Genomic DNA, 19,929 nt, shown 5'->3' with positions numbered 1-19,929 from the left:
GCAAAGATGATAATATTATCACAATTTAATAGATGTATGTGTTGTTTCCTCTACGTTTCCTCAGGTGAGGTGGCCACCAAGCCTTACTGTAACGGCCGTGGTAACTTCAGCACTGAGACCTGCAGCTGTGTGTGTGAGCCCGGCTGGAAGGGACCCAACTGCACCGAGTCTGAGTGCCCCAACTTCTGCCAAGACCAGGGACGCTGCGTCGATGGAAAGTGTGTCTGCTTCGAGGGCTTCCACGGAGACGACTGCAGCATGGAGCCATGTCAGGAGGACTGTGGGGACAACGGGGAGTGCATCGACGCCATGTGTATCTGTGAGGACGGCTTCACCGGGAACGACTGCTCCCAGACCAACTGCCTGAACAACTGCCTGGGACGTGGCCGTTGTGTAGACGATGAGTGTGTGTGTGACGAGCCGTGGATGGGCTACGACTGCTCCGAGCTCATCTGCCCCAACGACTGCTACGACCGCGGTCGCTGCGTCAACGGAACCTGCTTCTGTGAGGAGGGCTTCACCGGGGATGACTGTGGGGAACTCACCTGCCCCAGCAACTGTAACAACCGTGGGATGTGTGTCGACGGCCAATGTGTGTGTCACTCTGGCTACAGCGGCGAAGACTGCTCCAAGCTCACCTGCCCCAACGATTGTACTGAGAAAGGCCATTGCTTCAACGGGAGGTGCATCTGCGACCCAGGCTTCGAGGGAGTGGACTGTTCCATCCTGTCTTGCCCAGACAACTGCAGCAACAGAGGCCAGTGTGTCAATGGAGAGTGTATCTGCAATGTAGGATTTGAGGGTGATGACTGCTCTGAAATCTCCTGCCCCATGAAGTGTCTGAACCGAGGCCGCTGTTTGAATGGACAGTGTGTGTGCAGTAAAGGCTTCGCCGGGGACGACTGCAGCATCAAGACCTGCCCCAAAGACTGCCTGGGACGCGGCGAGTGTGTTGACGGCACGTGCGTGTGCTTCATTGGCTTCACGGGCAAAGACTGCAGCGAGCTGACTTGTCCCAACAAATGTCTGAACCGTGGGCACTGTGTTAACGGCCAGTGTGTGTGCAACAAAGGCTTTGCTGGGGAGGACTGCAGTGAGAAGACATGTCCCAAAAACTGCCTGGAGAGGGGCTACTGCGTGGACGGGACGTGTGTGTGCTTCGAGGGATTCCAGGGCCTGGACTGCTCTGTGCTGACCTGTCCAGGAGACTGTGAGGACCAGGGGAGATGTATGGATGGAGTGTGTCTGTGTAATGAAGGTTTCATCGGAGAGGACTGCTCTGGGGGTAAGAAACCGAAGATTAATCCCAAATGGCACCCTATTCCCTTTATAGTGGACTACTTTTGACTAGGGCCAATAGGGCTCTGGTCAAAAGTAGTGTATTAGGGCAGTGGTTCTCAACTGGTTTTGCCTCAGAACCCAAATGGAACCAGGTTGTCTCAGTCACAAACCAATAGAAATTTTTGGGGGGGCTAAAATGCACTCTGGAAAACTATTTTGAATGCTATATTGATAGTAAGTGTACTAGTTATATGAAAAGGGAACAGCAGTCCCACCTTTTTCATTGTCATCAATTTAATTTAGCCCATATTCTGCGTGAGGAATGTTAAGCTCACTGGTTTGAGAACACAAAATCAACCAAATCCTCTAAATAGCGCTGCTAATAACTCTATATCGAAGATGCTATGATTAAAGAAAAATATTACATTTTAAAAAAATATATAGGTTCATTTCTACACACTTTCTACCTGGTTTTAGTAGTTTAATTTTCAGACTGGAGTATTTTTCATAAAAAATGTTCAATAAAAATGTTTGCTCACACTCTCGACCCATTCAAAACCTCCCGCGACCCGTATTTGGGTCATGACCCACCAGTTGAGAATCGCTGTACTAGGAAATAGGGTGTCATTTTGGACAAACAGAAAGAGACAGAGAGAGAGAGATCTCACATCCTTTGGTTGATGGGAGTATGGCTTGATGTGATATCATTGGTTTATGGCTGATATGTTTAAGGAACATTTCAGCATGATGACATTCATTGAAATGCTAAAGTGTCTGGCTGCACAATATTGGTTATATTGCTTTGAATAAATAATGTTGCTGTTTAATGTGGATGTCAAATGAAAATGTCCATGGCTATTGGAGTCATCTTGGAGAATTGATGATTTTGTCGAATTTATGTCGTTAGATGCCGCAAAATACCTCAGATCAGAGACATTTAAATAAAAAATGGGTTTGGCAATTGATGCTATTCGATTCCCACCCTCCATTGAAGTGTAGTTGTGCAGCTGCTGGAATTTCCAGACAGAAATTCTACGTTCAGCAAATCCGGACATTTTAATTTCCCTGCTCAATAAGACTACATGAACTTCAAAGTGATTCATAGGCATTGTCCTTTGCGTTTGTGATACGTATCATAGTTGTGTATTATTTTGTCATCTTATAAAGCGTACCCAACCAAGTCCATGGTATAAGCAATAAAAAACACTAATCTGTTACAATTATAGATACTATTCTGAATATGTCCCCTAACATGATGTGGTTGTGATTCTCTCCAGTGTCTCCACCCAAGGACCTGACAGTGCAGGAGGTCACCCCAGAGACAGTGGACTTGTCCTGGGCTAACGAGATGCAGGTGGCAGAGTACCTGGTCACCTATGTGCCCACCGCCCTTGGAGGCCTGGAGCTGGACATGCGTGTGCATGGGGATCAGAAGAACGCCACCATCAGTGAGCTGGAGCCTGGTGTGGAGTATCTGATCAGTGTCTTCGCAGTCCTCAGCAACAAGAGGAGTGTCCCTGTCAGTGCCAGAGTGGCAACACGTAAGTCAGGAGTAATAAAAAGTTGACCGAAGACTCTCACCATATGTCAGATTTTCATTTTCCCCACTATTGTTTAAGGTTAGGATTGGTGGAAGGTAAGCTGATCCTAGATCTGTAACTGGGGAAACTTCAGCCCGGAGATGTAATTCACCTCTACGGTGTCCATATTAAGGCCATCTCAGTCTCTCCTGGAACTCGTGATAAGACAGACTCAAGTCTGACTGAGACTGTCCTAAAATGGACTCCGTACACCCTGACCTCACCTTTGGTACCTGACTTGTCGGCTCTCCCAGATCTGAAGTAATGCAAAAGTAACATTCATAACGGGCAGTCAATAAAAATCTAATTATATCAACAAATTGATTGCAGGGCTCATGCATCTGTTGCTAATCTCATTGAATTAAATCCCTAATTGTACCTGGGATGTGGTAGTTTTTCAATGTTGTTACACTTTATTTACCCATCATTGGAACCAGCCAGCCTATTTCCTATATAGTGCACTACTGTTGACAGGACACACAGGGCTAGCTGTGATCGCAAGCAGTGCACTATATAGGGAAAGGGGTGCAATTTTTGACACAGACCATATGCTTGGTGTCCTGAGGATTTAGTAAACAGAATATCAAACATGGTTTCATTTGTAAGTCTCATCCCATTAGATCTCCCTGAGCCCGAGGGACTCAAGTTCACATCAGTGAGGGAGACTGCAGTAGAGGTTCAGTGGGACCCCCTGGACATCCCCTTTGATGGCTGGAACCTCATCTTCAGAAACACTGTAAGTTGTCAGCAGTAGACCCTCATATATGCAAACACTGAGTTATCAGTAGTAGACCTCTAATCTATAGAAACACAGTTATCAGTACAAGACCTCTCATCTATAGAAACACAGTTATCAGTAGTAGACCTCTCATCTATAGAAACACTGAGTTATCAGCAGTAGACCCTCATCTATGCAAACACTGAGTTATCAGTACAAGACCTCTCATCTATAGAAACACAGAGTTATCAGTAGTAGACCTCTCATCTATAGAAACACTGAGTTATCAGTAGTAGACCTCTCATCTATAGAAACACTGAGATATCAGTAGTAGACCTCTCATCTATAGAAACACTGAGTTATCAGTAGTAGACCCCTCATCTATAGAAACACTGAGTTATCAGTAGTACACCTCTCATCTTCAGAAACACTGAGTTATCAATAGCAGACCCCTCATCTATATAAACACTGAGTTATCAGTAGTAGACCCCTCATCTATAGAAACACTGAGTCATCAGTAGTAGACCTCTCATCTATAGTTACACTGAGTTATCAGTAGTAGACCTCTCATCTATAGAAACACTGAGTTATCAGAAGTAGACCTCTCATCTTCAGAAACACTGAGTTATCAGTAGTAGAAACACTGAGTTATCAGTAGTAGACCTCTCATCTATAGAAACACTGAGTTATCAGTAGTAGACCTCTCTATAGAAACACAGAGTTATCAGATCTAACACTGAGTTATCAGTAGTAGACCTCAGTAGTAGACCTCTCATCTATAGAAACACTGAGTTATCAGAAATATCTATAGAAACACTGAGTTATCAGTAGTAGAGTAGAAACACTGAGTTATCAGCAGTAGACCTCTCATCTACACTGAGATATCCTCTCATCTACACAAACACTCTCATCTATATGAAGTAGTAGACCTCTCATCTACAGTTACACTGAGATATCAGTAGTAGACCTCTCATCTACAGTTACACTGAGATATCAGTAGTAGACCCCTCATCTACAGAAACACTGAGTTATCAGTAGTAGACCCCTCATCTACAGAAACACTGAGTTATCAGTAGTAGACCTCTCATCTATAGAAAAACTGGGTTGTCAATAGCAGACCTCTCATCTATACAAACACTGAGTTATCAGCAGTAGAAATACTGAGATGTCAGTAGAAGACCCCTCATCTATATAAACACTGAGTTATCAATAGCAGACCCCTCATCTATAGAAACACTGAGTTATCAGTACAAGACCTCACATCTATAGAAACACAGAGTTATCAGTAGTAGACCCTCATCTATGCAAACACTGAGTTTTCAGTACAAGACCTCTCATCTATAGAAACACTGAGTTATCAGTAGTAGACCTCTCATCTATAGAAACACTGAGTTATCAGTAGTAGAAACGCTGAGTTATTGGAGGCAGAACTCTCATCTATAGTTACACTGGTTTATCAGTAGTAAACCCCTCATCTACAGAAACACAGAGTTATCAGCAGTAGACCTCTCATCTATATAAACACTGAGTTATCAGTTGTAGACCTATCAACTATAGAAACACTGAGTTATCAGTAGTAGACCTATCATCTACAGAAACACAGAGTTATCTGCAGTAGACCCCTCATCTATATAAACACTGAGTTATCAATAGCAGACCTCTCATCTATATAAACACTGAGTTATCAATAGCAGAACCCTCATCTATATAAACACTGAGTTATCAATAGCAGACCCCTCATCTATATAAACACTGAGTTTTCAATAGCAGACCTCTTATCTATAGAAACACTGAGTTATCAGTAGTAGACCTCTCATCTATAGAAACACTGAGTTATCAGTAGTAGACCTCTCATCTATAGAAACACTGAATTATCAGTAGTAGACCCCTAATCTACAGAAACACTGAGTTATCAGTAGTAGACCTATCATCTATAGATACACTGAGTTATCAGTAGTAGACCTCTAATCTACAGAAACACTGAGTTATCAGTAGTAGACCTCTCATCTACACAAACACTTACTTATAAGTAGTAGACCTCTCATCTATAGTTACACTGAGATATCAGTAGTAGACCTCTCATCTACAGTTACACTGAGATATCAGTAGTAGACCCCTCATCTACAGAAACACTGAGTTATCAGTAGTAGACCCCTCATCTACAGAAACACTGAGTTATCAGTAGTAGACCTCTCATCTATAGAAAAACTGGGTTGTCAATAGCAGACCTCTCATCTATACAAACACTGAGTTATTAGCAGTAGAAATACTGAGATGTCAGTAGAAGACCCCTCATCTTTATAAACACTGAGTTATCAATAGCAGACCCCTCATCTATATAAACACTGAGTTATCAATAGCAGACCCCTCATCTATAGAAACACTGAGTTATCAGTACAAGACCTCACATCTATAGAAACACAGAGTTATCAGTAGTAGACCCTCATCTATGCAAACACTGAGTTTTCAGTACAAGACCTCTCATCTATAGAAACACTGAGTTATCAGTAGTAGACCTCTCATCTAGAGTTACTCTGAGTTATCAGTAGTAGACCTATCATCTATAGAAACACTGAGTTATCAGTAGTAGACCTCTCATCTATAGAAACACTGAGTTATCAGTAGTAGAAACGCTGAGTTATTGGAGGCAGAACTCTCATCTATAGTTACACTGGGTTATCAGTAGTAAACCCCTCATCTACAGAAACACAGAGTTATCAGCAGTAGACCTCTCATCTATATAAACACTGAGTTATCAGTTGTAGACCTATCAACTATAGAAACACTGAGTTATCAGTAGTAGACCTATCATCTACAGAAACACAGAGTTATCAGCAGTAGACCCCTCATCTATATAAACACTGAGTTATCAATAGCAGACCTCTCATCTATATAAACACTGAGTTATCAATAGCAGAACCCTCATCTATATAAACACTGAGTTATCAATAGCAGACCCCTCATCTATAGAAACACTGAGTTATCAGTAGTAGACCTCTCATCTATAGAAACACTGAGTTATCAGTAGTAGACCTCTCATCTATAGAAACACTGAATTATCAGTAGTAGACCCCTAATCTACAGAAACACTGAGTTATCAGTAGTAGACCTATCATCTATAGATACACTGAGTTATCAGTAGTAGACCTCTAATCTACAGAAACACTGAGGTATCAGTGGTAGACCCCTCATCTAAAGACAAACTGAGTGGTACATAGCAGACCTCTCATCTATAGATACACTGAGTTATCAGTAGAAGACCTCACATCTATAGAAACACTGAGATGTCAGTAGAAGACCTCTCATCTTCAGAAACACTGAGTTATCAATAGCAGACCTCACATCTATAGAAACACTGAGTTATCAGTAGTAGACCTATCATCTATAGAAACACTGAGTTATCAGTAGTAGACCTCTAATCTACAGAAACACTGAGGTATCCGTGGTAGACCCCTCATCTAAAGACAAACTGAGTGGTCAGTAGAAGACCTCACATCTATAGAAACACTGAGTTGTCAGTAGAAGACCTCTCATCTATAGATACACTGAGTTATCAGTAGAAGACCTCACATCTTTAGAAACACTGAGATGTCAGTAGAAGACCTCTCATCTTCAGAAACACTGAGTTATCAATAGCAGACCCCTCATCCATAGAAACACTGAGGTATCAATTGCAGACCCCTCATTCATAGAAACACTGAGTTATCAGTAGTAGACCCCTCATCTATAGAAACACTGAGTTATCAGTAGTAGACCCCTCATCTATAGAAACACTGAGTCATCAGTAGTAGACCTCTCATCTATAGTTACACTGAGTTATCAGTAGTAGACCTCTCATCTATAGAAACACTGAGTTATCAGAAGTAGACCTCTCATCTTCAGAAACACTGAGTTATCAGTAGTAGACCTCTCATCTATAGAAACACTAAGTTTTCAATGCAGACCTATCATCTATAGAAACACTGAGTTATCCTTTGTAGACCTCTCATCTCTACAATCACTGAGTTATCAGTAGTAGACCTCTCATCTACAGAAACACTGAGTTATCAGTAGTAGACCCCTCATCTACAGAAACACTGAGTCATCAGTAGTAGACCTATCATCTATAGTAACACTGAGATATCAGTAGTAGACCTATCATCTATAGAAACACTGAGTTATCCTTTGTAGACCTCTCATCTCTAGAATCACTGAGTTATTAGTCGTAGACCTCTCATCTATACAAACACTGAGTTATCAGTTGTAGACCTATCATCTATAGAAACACCGAGTTTTCAATAGCAGACCTCTTATCTATAGAAACACTGAGTTATCAGTAGTAGACCTCTCATCTATACAAACACTGAGTTATCAGTTGTAGACCTATCATCTATAGAAACACCGAGTTTTCAATAGCAGACCTCTTATCTATAGAAACACTGAGTTATCAGTAGTAGACCTCTCATCTATAGAAACACTGAGTTATCAGTAGTAGACCTCTCATCTATAGAAACACTTACTTATAAGTAGAAGATCTCTCATCTATAGAAACACTGAGATTGTCAGTAGAAGACCTCTCATCTTCAGAAATACTGAGTTAACAATAACAGACCCCTCATTCATAGAAACACTGAGGTATCAATAGCAGACCTCACATCTATAGAAACACTGAGTTATCCTTTGTAGACCTCTCATCTCTACAATCACTGAGTTATCAGTAGTAGACCTCTCATCTATACAAACACTGAGTTATCAGTAGAAGACCTCTCATCTTCAGAAACACTGAGTTATCAATAGCAGACCCGTCATCTATAGAAACACTGAGTTATCAATAGCAGACCCCTCATTCATAGAAACACTGAGGTATCAATAGCAGACCTCACATCTATAGAAACACTGAGTAATCCTTTGTAGACCTCTCATCTCTAGAATCACTGAGTTATCAATAGCAGACCCGTCATCTATAGAAATACTGAGTTATCAATAACAGACCCCTCATTCATAGAAACACTGAGGTATCAATAGCAGACCTCACATCTATAGAAACACTGAGTTATCCTTTGTAGACCTCTCATCTCTACAATCACTGAGTTATCAGTAGTAGACCTCTCATCTATACAAACACTGAGTTATCAGTAGAAGACCTCGCATCTATAGAAACACTGAGATGTCAGTAGAAGACCTCTCATCTTCAGAAATACTGAGTTATCAATAACAGACCCCTCATTCATAGAAACACTGAGGTATCAATAGCAGACCTCACATCTATAGAAACACTGAGTTATCAGTACAAGACCTCTCATCTATAGAAACACTGAGTTATCAGTAGTAGACCCCTCGTCTTCAAACAATGTGAGTGATGAACACGCCTTTCCCTCATCTCCCATGGTGCATTTTGTTGTTAATAGATCTGTCTCTACATATTCTACATGGAGGAGGCTGAGATCATCAGAAGCCAAAAGCCTATCATTATCCCCACTTTCCTGTGGTCGAAACCATACACCGCCCCCTGAAAGGACAGACAGACCCACTCCTAGCTTCAGTAATTGCCCTAGCTATGTGCGTTTGTGTTCTAAATGGCACACTTTTTCCTATATAGTGCACTACTTTTGACCAGAAGTCTATGGGTCTATGGTTTCTGGTCAAAAGTAGTGCACTGTATAGGGAATAGGGTGTAGGGTGCCATTTGGGACAAATACTATGTGAACCTGAGTATCCTGTGGAAATAATGTAGCAGAGCCCGTATTCAAGTCTCTAAGTCAGCAGTTAAATGTGACTAAATGTTCTGCGAGGCTTCTGTCGACAGCTCTAATGGCCATGTACTGCAGCAATGAGGCACAGAACCATTATTGTTTCTGAATGCTTTGTTTTTTCTTTTCCAAAGCCTATGAGAAGTAGCCCAAGGACATGAAAGCCACAGTTCATTACATTCAGTTCCCCCCCACATCCTTTCTGTAGTTGAACCATCACAGACAGAATCCTCTGAGTACGATGTGGCTGCCCTATTCCCACACCAAGTCTATGTCTCAAATAGCACCCCATCTACTATAAAGTGTGCTACTTTTGACCAGAGGGGCCCTGGGAAAGTAGTGATTAGGGTGCCATTTGGGAATCAGCCCAAAGCTAACCTTGACTTTGAGGTGGGTAACGGTAGATATACTAGATAGATAGACCTTGATCCCCAGGGTGAAGTGTGTCATAAAACATGCCATCCCGTTTTAATGACTGGTGTTGTTTGGTGTTGCCAGAAAGAGGAGAACGGGGAGATTCTGAACTCCCTGGGCAGCCCTGACACCATGTTCGAGCAGTCTGGGCTGGGACCTGGTCAGGAGTACGAGGTCAAACTGGAGGTGGTGAAGAACAACACCAGCGGACCTGCAGCACGCAAAAGCGTTTTCACAAGTGAGTCCATACATACAGCTCTTATAGAGTTCTATTCACTTGTTTTTTAGGACAAAAATTTGCTCCTCCATGCCAATATCTTTCAGTTGGAAAATTAACCTGAATGTTGAATCTGCGTAGATGGTAGCTTGTCGCGCAATAAAACAAGTAAATTAAATAACTATTTCAAAATATGATGAACTATTTCTTGCCAACCTCAAGTGTTCTGTAATCCTTGTATTCATGACATATTTGCATTGGATATAATCCATAAACCCCTTCTACGCCATTCTGACCGCCTGCTGGAGATTTAAAAGACATGATTCCCAGCAATACACTCAGAAGCAGCTTACAGCTGTCATAGTTACACACAGAAACACATTGTCACCTTGATTCACTAGCTTTCTCTATTGAATATCCGCACTGCTGCAGCTCTGTGAGTGTGTTCCAAATGGCTTCCCTTTGTAATAGTAGGATCTCCATGTTACCTCCTCTCCTTGGTAGCGCAACATGCTCAATGCCTGTGTATTTGAGGGAGGAGATTGAGTGGTTAGCTTCAACAAAGTGAGCTGCTACTGGATAGTCAATGTTCTTACACCTGATTGAGCTCGGGTGTTCAGCTAGGCGTTGATTTTATTGTCTTTTCGTGTGTCCTACGTAGGCTTTTCGACATGAACAGGTGATGAGGTAGATTTACTCCCTTGGTTTTGCATGAGATGATACTCCTAATAGGGATCTTTCAACCTGTATGTGGGTGTCTGAAGAAAGACGCTTTTATAGTGCTATTGCACTGTGTGCATGAGCCACATTTGTAGTTCCCATTTGGGATAGGTGTCAAGAGAGTCTGAGTAGTCTCAGGGGGCATGTCAGATCTCACCAAACTATCTCCAATATTGTGACCATGCTTATAGACAACCAGTCGGGGTGCCAGTGCTTTATCAGGATCTTTCATTTTCTCCGAAACCTTCATGTACGATTGCGTTGTTTTTCTTCTTTGGTTGAGTTTTTAGTAATTCCTCTTTTGTTTTTTGAGATATTTTCATCATTGCAGCATCAAGAGTTTTGTCCTTGTAGTCTCTCATTTTGAATTTATCTGTCATTTTTTTTGCGTTGCTGTTTAACCCTGCGTAACTGATTATATGGTAGACCATTCTTGAGGGGAAGAGGATGCATACTATCCGCACATAGGCACAAGGTATTGCGATCTGTGGGCTTTGTGAATAAGTCTGTGTGTAATGCATCATTCTCTTTGATGATCCATAAGTCCAGGTAGTTTATTTTTTTCTCATCAGTCTGCATGGTGAATTTGAGGTATTCAGAGTTCTCCTTTAGCAGAGTTTGGAATTCATTTAGTTCCTGCTGACTTCCTTCCCATAGCACAAAGACATCATCTATATATCTCTTCCATAGAAGTATTTTAGAAAGTAAGGGGTGTCTCTGTTTTATAAAGGAGTGCTTCTTCAAATTGTCCCACATACAGGTTTGCATAGTTGGGGGGAAAAGGGGAGCCCACGGCTACACCCCGACTTTGAAGGAAAAAGTCTGACTCAAAGACAAAGTAGTTATGGGATAATACCAGTTCAGTAAGTTGTAAGATGCAATCATTGGATGGAGCAAGTAGAGTCTCTCCGCTGAGGGAAGTGTTGTAACACCTGCAAGCCTCCAGTGTGTGGGATGTTAGTGGTCAGCAGGGTGCCCTCTGGTAACCTTCCTAAGTCCTCTATCAATGAGATCATGTGACTCGTGTCTTTGACCTAAGATGGGAGATTCTCAACCATCAGTTTAATGTGGTAATCCACAAATGTGGAAATGTTTGATGTTACAGAGTCAATTGCTGCTACAATGGGTCTGTCTACCTGGTGGAGGAGACACTTGTTTGTGTAATTTCGCGACTGTATAGAAAGTTGGTATCTTGGGAAATTTCACACATAGAAATTCAACTTATTTTTTGTGATTTAGAGTACACCTAATATGTTCCCTCTGTTTGGTGATGCTCATTATACATTAAGGTTGAATCAAAAGATTACATGTAACAAATATGAAATTAAGTACGAAATGATTATGTGAAATTGAATGAAACAACCAACGTATGTTGATGCTAATATGATACAATATTCCATTATGTTTCTGTATGATAACAATAGTGTAATATATTTAATATGCCAAATACTATTTTTTTAATAGTTTCACAAATTAATTTTAATTAACTTAATCATTAAGACACACCCCTCACTACTATCATTGATTACACTAATTGCACTGTGTGTCTACATAACCTGGTTCAAGTATTCATGACATTACCCAGAGGAAGGCACAGTGATGCAGAAACGTTGGTAAATACCCATTCAATTGCTGGGAGTTTATACGTGGAGTGTGTGACTTCCTTTCTTTTGATAGTATATACTTTATTCGCCGTTAGTCAGCACCTCCACACAAACTATTTCTCCTGGGTGTGCGCCAGCTCATGGTTTTTAATCGAACATGCCAGCGCTGACGTGGGAGCTGAACAGACTGGGAGCTTTCACCCCTGCCCTTGCAGGAGTTCTCTTTCAACAAATCAGAGTAAAGACATTTCAATATCCTGAAGCAAATGTTCTTCACAGGTTTCTGTACTAACCTTTATTGGCTCACCTCCATCCCAATTCAAGGTCAGGCTCTCTCTGCTTATTTATGGTTTGAAAAATGCATTCGCTTTGCCAGAGTAAACAGAAATAAGCCACTAGCTACCTGACATTCTCCTCTTATACGCCCCCCTTCCTCTTTATCGGAGGGTAGTTTGCACATTATAGCGTTGACTGACACTATAGGACTAGCATGTCCGTGTCTAAAGTTTATGGAGCTGTTGAGCTGTTGAACATTGGAACCTGAGACACGCATACACACACCGCACACATACGTGTGCTTGCACACATGCGTGCACACACATGCACACACACGCACGTACACACACACACACACACACATACACATGGACACACACAAACATACTTTTACACAACAGCACTGGGATTATGTTACCTAGATCTCCATGTAGCTCAAGGCCTCTCTATGTCTGCCATTAAAACACACAGACTAATGCTACGTCAAATCAAATCAAATTTTATTGGTCACATACACATGGTTAGCAGATGCTAATGCGAATGTAGCGAAATGCTTGTGCTTCTAGTTCAGACAGTGCAGCAATATCTAACAAGTAATCTAACAATTTCACAATGACCTAATACACAAATGTAAAGGGATGGAATAGGAATATGTACATATAAATATATGGATGAGCGATGGCCAAACGGCATTGGCAAGATGCAATAGATGGTATAAAATACAGTATATACATATGAGATGAGTAATGGAAGACATGTAAACATTATTAAAGTGTCATTTTTTTAGGTGACTAGTGATGCATTTATTAAAATGGCCAGTGATTTGAGTCTGTATGTAGGCAGCAGCCTCTGTGTTAGTGATGGTTGTTTAACAGTCTGATGGCCTTGAGATAGAAGCTGTTTTTCAGTCTCTCGGTCCGTGCTTTGATGCACCTGTACTGACCTCGCCTTCTGGATGACAGCGGGGTGAACAGGCAGTGGGATGGGTGATGGTTGTCCTTGATGATCTTTTTTGCCTTCCTTGTGACATCGAGTGCTGTAGGTGTCCTGGAGGGCAGGTAGTTTGCTCCTGGTGATGCGTTGTGCTGACCGCACCACCCTCTGGAGAGTCTTGCGGTTGAGGGCGGCGCAGTTGCCATACCAGGCGGTGATACAGCCCGACAGGGCGCTCTGAATTGTGCATCTGTAAACGTTGAGGTTTTTAGGTGACAAGCCAAAATTCTTCAGCCTCCTGTTGATCCTTCTTCACCACACTGTCTGTGTGGCTGGACCATTTCAGTTTGTCCGTGATGTGTATGCCGACTTTCCACCTTCGCCACTATTGTCCTGTCGATGTGGATAGAGGAGTGTTCTCTCTGCTGTTTCCTGAAGTCCACGATCATCTCCTTTGTTTTGTTGATGTTGAGTGAGAGGTTGTTTTCCTGACACCACACTCCGAGTGCCCTCACCTCCTCCCTGTAGGCTGGGGTGCTACCTCTGCTGTTTCCTGAAGTCCACGATCATCTCCCTTGTTTTGTTGTCATTAAGTTAGAGGTTGCTTTCCTGACACCACACTCCATGTGCCCTCACCTCCTCCCTGTAGGCTGTCTCGTCGTTGTTGGTAATCAAGCCCGCTACTGTTGTGTCATCTGCAAACTTGATGATTGAGCTGGAGGCGTGCATGGCCACACAGTCATGGGTGAACAGGGAGTACAGGAGGGGGCTGAGCACGTACCCTTGTGGGGCCCCAGTGTTGAGGATCAGTGAAGTGGAGATGTTGATTCCTACCTTCACCACCTGGGGGCGGGCCGAGCTTGGAGGGTACTATGGTGTTGATTGCTGAGCTGTAGTCAATGAACAACATGCTTACATAGGAATTCCTCTTGTCCAGATGGGATAGGGCAGTGTGCGGTGTGATGGCGATTGCATCGTCTGTGGACCTGTTGGGGCGGTTTGCAAACTGAAGTGGGCCTAGGGTGGCAAGTAAGGTGGAGGGGATATGATCCTTGACTAGTCTCTCAAAGCACTCCAGGATGACAGAGGGGAGTGCTACGACGCGATAGTCATTTAGTTCAGTTATCTTTGCCTTCTTGGGTATAGGAACAATGGTAGCCATCTTGAAGCATGTGGGTGCAGCAGACTGGGATAGGGAGCAATTGAATATGTCCGTAAACACACCAGCCAGCTGGTCTGCGCATGCTCTGAGGACGCGGCTAAGGACGCCGTCTGGGCCAGCAGCCTTGCGAGGGTTAACACGTTTAAATGTCTTACTCACGTCGGCCATGGAGAAGGAGAGGGGGGCCCGCAATGCGGGCAATGGTGTTTAGTTTTTCTGGAAGCAAGACGTCGATGCCCGTGACTTGGCTGGGTTTCTTTTTGTAGTCCATAACTGCCTGTAGACCCTGCCACATACGTCTCGTGTCTGAGCCGTTGAATTGCAACTCTACTTTGTCCCTATACCGACATTCCACTTGTTTGATTGCCTTGCAGAGGGAATAACTACACTGTTTATATTCGGCCATATTCCTAGTCATCTTTCCATCATTGAATGTGATGGCTTGCACATTCAGCTTTGCGCGAATGCCGCCATCTATACATGGTTTCTGATTAGGGTAGGTTTTAATAGTCATATAGACATAGTGTAGTGGGATTAGCATTCTGTGGGACTAATTGCATGGAGAGATCCCCTCCCCCATGCCCTCCCACATCCCCTCCCCCATGGTGTGTGTTTGTGTGGGAGGGAGGGACCACTCCGGCTCATGGGAAGCCATCATCCTCCCAGGAAACAATCACAACCCTCGAACGACACACACACACACACACACACACACACAGCCAGCCAGCCAATCTCATTGGCGGTTAAATCTATGTTAAGCTCCAGTGCAGATTCCCTGTTTTATCTTTCTTCTGCAGAAGGTTGACTTTCCTGAAGTTGCTAATTGTGACAAATCAATTCCATCATAATCTAGGGAAAGTGCTTTTCATGCTCTGGGTTTTGATCTGTACTTAAATTAATAACGTCATGCATGGATGCCTAAAAGAAAACATAGTTTATTTTCAAATGATTATTGGTACTAAATCCTGTCACTATTCATATTCAACCCTGTAACAAAGGCTCTGATTAGAGCTCAAACTCTTTAAATCATATTCCAAGTCTCTCTGCCCTATCCATGGCCTTTTACCAGGACACCTGCACCCAGTATCACCTTATTAAAAATAGACAACCTGCCTTAATAAACCCCGTTCTCTGACCAAACTCAGTTCTCTGGACGCCAAGGGGTGCACGTTTTGGTTTTTGCTCTAGCACTACACAGCTGATTAAAATAATCAACTAATCATCAAGCTTTGATCATTTGAATCAGCTGTGTAGTGTTATGGCAAAACCCAAAATGTGCACCCCCTGGGGACTCGAGGACTTAGTTTGGGAAATGCTGCTCTACATGAAAAACATCATGAATGCTAACTAAATGTTTTCAGTCCTGGGATGCGACTCAAACTGCACCCTATTCCCTATATAGTACAATACATTTGACCAGGTACCATAGAGCTGTATTCATATCGCACCCTGTATTCACCCCCCCCACCTCCTCTCTCCCCAGAGATCGATTCTCCTAGAGAGGTGAATTTGCGTGATGTAACGGACACCACAGCGCTGGTGACCTGGTTCCTGCCTGTGGCCATGGTGGATGGGGTGAGAGTGTCCTATGGGCCCAGCGACAACCCCTCAGACAGGAACACAGTGGAGCTGTCCTCCAGCGACACACAGCACCACTTGGGCAGCCTGAACCCTGACACAGAGTATGAGGTGTCGCTCATGGCCAAGAGGGGAGAGATGACCAGCGTGCCTATATCTGAGACCTTCCTAACAGGTGAGACAAGAGTTGTATTCCATTTGGCACCTTATTCCATTTGTAGTGCACCAGGGCCCATTAGGGACAAGCAAACTATACAACACTAGGGTTGCAAAAGTTTTCCAGAAGTCTTTGAATCAGGAGGGAATAAACAGGATATCCATGAATGCTCCAACTGGGATTTCTAGAAAAACCTGGAATCTGGAGGGAATAAGCAGGATATCCATGAATGCTCCAACTGGGATTTCTGGAAAAACCTGGAATCTGGAGGGAATAAGCAGGATATCCATGAATGCTCCAACTGGGATTTCTGGAAAAACCTGGAATCGGGAGGGAATAAGCAGGAAATCTGGAAATCGTTCAACCGGGATTTCAGGAAAACATGGGAATTTGGGGAAAGTGGCTGGAAGTGTGGATCTCTTTAAACAGCACAATATCAAAATGATGGATGTGTAATAATTTGTTTGCTGGGTCTTTGATTAGAATAAAGGTAATGTTGATTATTGAAATGTTTATATGTGAATGTCTTACCCTTTAGCTGTTATACATTTAGATTAAATTAAAATATACATCCAATAAGCTGAAAAAATAGATTAAAAACTGTCCAGTATCTTTGATCAACTAGGCCAGGTCAAAGTCATTTTGCCCAGGGGGCCACATCCTAGGCAAACATACTAACCGGAGATAAAAAAGTGTTGGTCTGTTCTCAACTGGGGTCTGGACCACACATCGTATTGTATTTGCGAAGGGATCATGACATTCCCCCCTGCCTGATCTATGACTGGATGTGTTCCAGACCTGGATGCCCCGCGGGACCTGCAGACGGTAGAGCTGACTGACGAGAGCATTACTCTGGAGTGGAAGAACAGCCAGGCTCAAGTAGACAACTACCGCATCAAATATGGCCCCCTCTCTGGAGGAGACCATGGAGAGCTGTTGTTCCCTACCGGACCCCTGGACACCACCCAGGCCAAGATCACTGGTAAGTGATCTCATTTTACTACATATCTGTAAAACCCTGATGAACTGTAAGGGCCGAAACGTGTTAGTTATATCAATAACTATGTGTTTTTATCAACTCCAACTGCCCTCCAAGAGTTCCTCTTCCAAGAATTCCTCTTCTCTTCCGTTTACTCCTCAGTTCATGCACCTTGGTTGTAGAGCAAGGTAGTGGCAACTGCTCCTTTTCCTTTGTTCAAGATCACTGGTAAGACAGAGCCCCTCCACTAGTCTAGTTATAACAGGATGCTTTTGGTGGTGGTGTTGTGTAATATCTGTGAATTTTCAGTTTTTAGATATTTTTGTTGTTACCTCTTAAAAAAACAATCAATGTGAGAACAGCTATAAAACAACCGTCCTGTCTTTGTGTAAATGAATATACACTACATGACTAAAAGTATGTGGACACCTGCTCGTCGAACATCTCATTCCAAAAATCATGGGCATTAATATGGAGTTGGTCCCCCTTTGCTGTTATAACAGTCTCCACTCTTCTGGGAAGGCTTTCCACTAGATGTTGGAACATTGCTGCGGGTACTTGCACCCATTCAGCCACAAGAGCATTAGTGAGGTCGGGCACTGATGTTGGGCAATTGCTAGCAGTCAGGATTGAGATTGGGATTGAGGTCAGGGCTCTGTGCAGGCCAGTCAAGTTCTTCCATACCGATCTTGACAAAACATTTCTGTATGCACCTCGCTTTGTGCACGGGGCCATTGACATGCTGAAACAGGAAAGGGCCTTTCCAAAAATGTTTCCACAATGTTGGAAGCACAGACTCGTCGTGGTATGCTGTAGCCTTAAGATTTCCCTTCACTGGATCTAAGGGGCCTAGCCCGAACCATGAAAAAGCCCTAGACCATTATTCCTCCTCCACCAAACTTTACAGTTGGCACTATGCATTGGGGCAGGTAGCATTCTCCTGGCATCTGCCAAACCCAGATTCGTCCATCGGACTGCCAGATGGTGAAGAGTGATTCTTTACTCCAGAGAACACGTTTCCACTGCTCCAGTGTCCAATGGCAGCGGATGTTACACCACTCCAGCCAACGCCTGGCATTGAGCATGGTCATCTTAGGCTTGTGTGTGGCTGCTCGGCCATGGAAACCCATTTCATCAAGCTTCCGACAAACAGTTCTTGTGCTGACATTGCTTCCACAGGCAGTTTGGAACTCAGTAGTGAGTATTACAACTGAGGACAGGCGGTTTTTATCACACTACACACTTCAACACTCGCCGGTCCCGTTCTGTGAGCTTGTGTGTCCTCCCACTTTGCGGCTTAGCCATTGTTGCTTCTAGACCTTTCCATTTCACAATAACAGCACATTTGTTGACCGGGGCAGCTCTAGCAGGGCAGAAATTTGACGAACTGACTTGTTGGAAAGGTGGCATCCTTTGACGGTGCCACCTTGAAAGTCACTGAGCTCTTCAGTAAGGCCATTCTACTGCCAATATTTGTCTATGGAGATTGCATTGCTGTGTGCTTGATGTTATACACCTGTCAGCAATGGGTGAGGCTGAAATAGCTGAATCTACTAATTTGAAGGGGTGTCCACATATTGCTGTATATATAGTGTATATTGTTTTTCAATGTAAACGGCAGCCTCGCTCTGCCAACTGTTCTGCTGCCAAGAGTTTGTGGCCCTCCTTCTAAATTGTCATTATTAAATTCAATACACTTATTTACAGATGGACTGCTTTGTTTTTCTGTCATCAAACGTTTGTCCGACCACAAAAGACCCCCACTTTATTAGAAAACAGCTCAAGGGAGATTGCATTCAGGCCTTAAATGGAATAACACTACTACTTCAATGTGAGATTCATCCTGGTTTAACAAGAAATGCAGGGAGGGCCTATTTTTTATCCTCCTGCACCGGTTCCCATTATACTCCATGTTTTGAGTCCGGCGGGCGGACAGACTCTTTTTGTATACCATGTGCCACTGCATCAACGGATTAAGCTCCCTGGCTGAGAAAAAAAAAGTTCCAAACGGGTAATAGTGTCTTTGTCTGGGGCCCGTTCTTTGTTCTTGGGAGACCCATCCCCTGTAAATAAGGCATTGGCTGTGTCCCAAAATGCCATCCTATTCCCTATATAGTGCACTACTTTTGATCAGGGACCATCTGGCTATAGGCTCTGGTCAGAAGTAGTGCACTATATATGGAATAAGGTGCCATTTGGGATGCATCCAGTGCTTCTATTCAGCTGACTGGCCTCCCCGGTCCCCCTCCGCTCCTCTCCGCTCCTCACAAACCTCAGCACTTTTTTCACACAGTTATTATCTGTAATTGCCTTCACGCTTGTGATTTTATTGATAATGAGTTTCCTCTGCGTTAGGTGTAATTTCATGCTTCTTGTGCCTGGTTGCCTAGTGACCTCTGTGGGAGTTAATAAAGGAAATGAAGGCCGTTGGACTGAGGACTCTTAATTGCACCACACAGCGCGGCCACATAGCCGGACTAAAAGGATCTCAAAGCCTCTTATATCATAGCAAATGTTGTTTCTGCCCCATATAGTGCCTCTTCTAGATCAATCAGAGCAGATAGAGGTTCCAAAATGAAGA

General features: G+C 43.2%; 1 protein-coding gene across 2 annotated transcripts in view; it reads left to right on the top strand.

Annotated features, from left to right (window-relative positions):
* The window catches only part of LOC112265330 (tenascin-like), a 77,936-nt gene that overhangs the window by 26,695 nt on the left and 31,312 nt on the right, over nt 1-19,929 (top strand). For both annotated transcript variants that reach the window (XM_024442506.2, XM_024442505.2), the window contains exons 3-8: nt 65-1,285; nt 2,559-2,822; nt 3,482-3,597; nt 9,807-9,960; nt 16,118-16,387; nt 17,166-17,351. In XM_024442506.2, coding sequence (XP_024298274.1) covers nt 65-1,285; nt 2,559-2,822; nt 3,482-3,597; nt 9,807-9,960; nt 16,118-16,387; nt 17,166-17,351 — 2,211 coding nt within the window. The remainder of the gene's footprint in view (nt 1-64; nt 1,286-2,558; nt 2,823-3,481; nt 3,598-9,806; nt 9,961-16,117; nt 16,388-17,165; nt 17,352-19,929) is intronic.

Source organism: Oncorhynchus tshawytscha, linkage group LG12 (assembly GCF_018296145.1).
Source record: "Oncorhynchus tshawytscha isolate Ot180627B linkage group LG12, Otsh_v2.0, whole genome shotgun sequence".
Classification (NCBI taxonomy): Eukaryota; Metazoa; Chordata; class Actinopteri; order Salmoniformes; family Salmonidae; genus Oncorhynchus; species Oncorhynchus tshawytscha.
The sequence above is the reverse complement of the archived record's forward strand: the minus strand, read 5'-3'. Positions and strand labels throughout refer to the sequence as shown.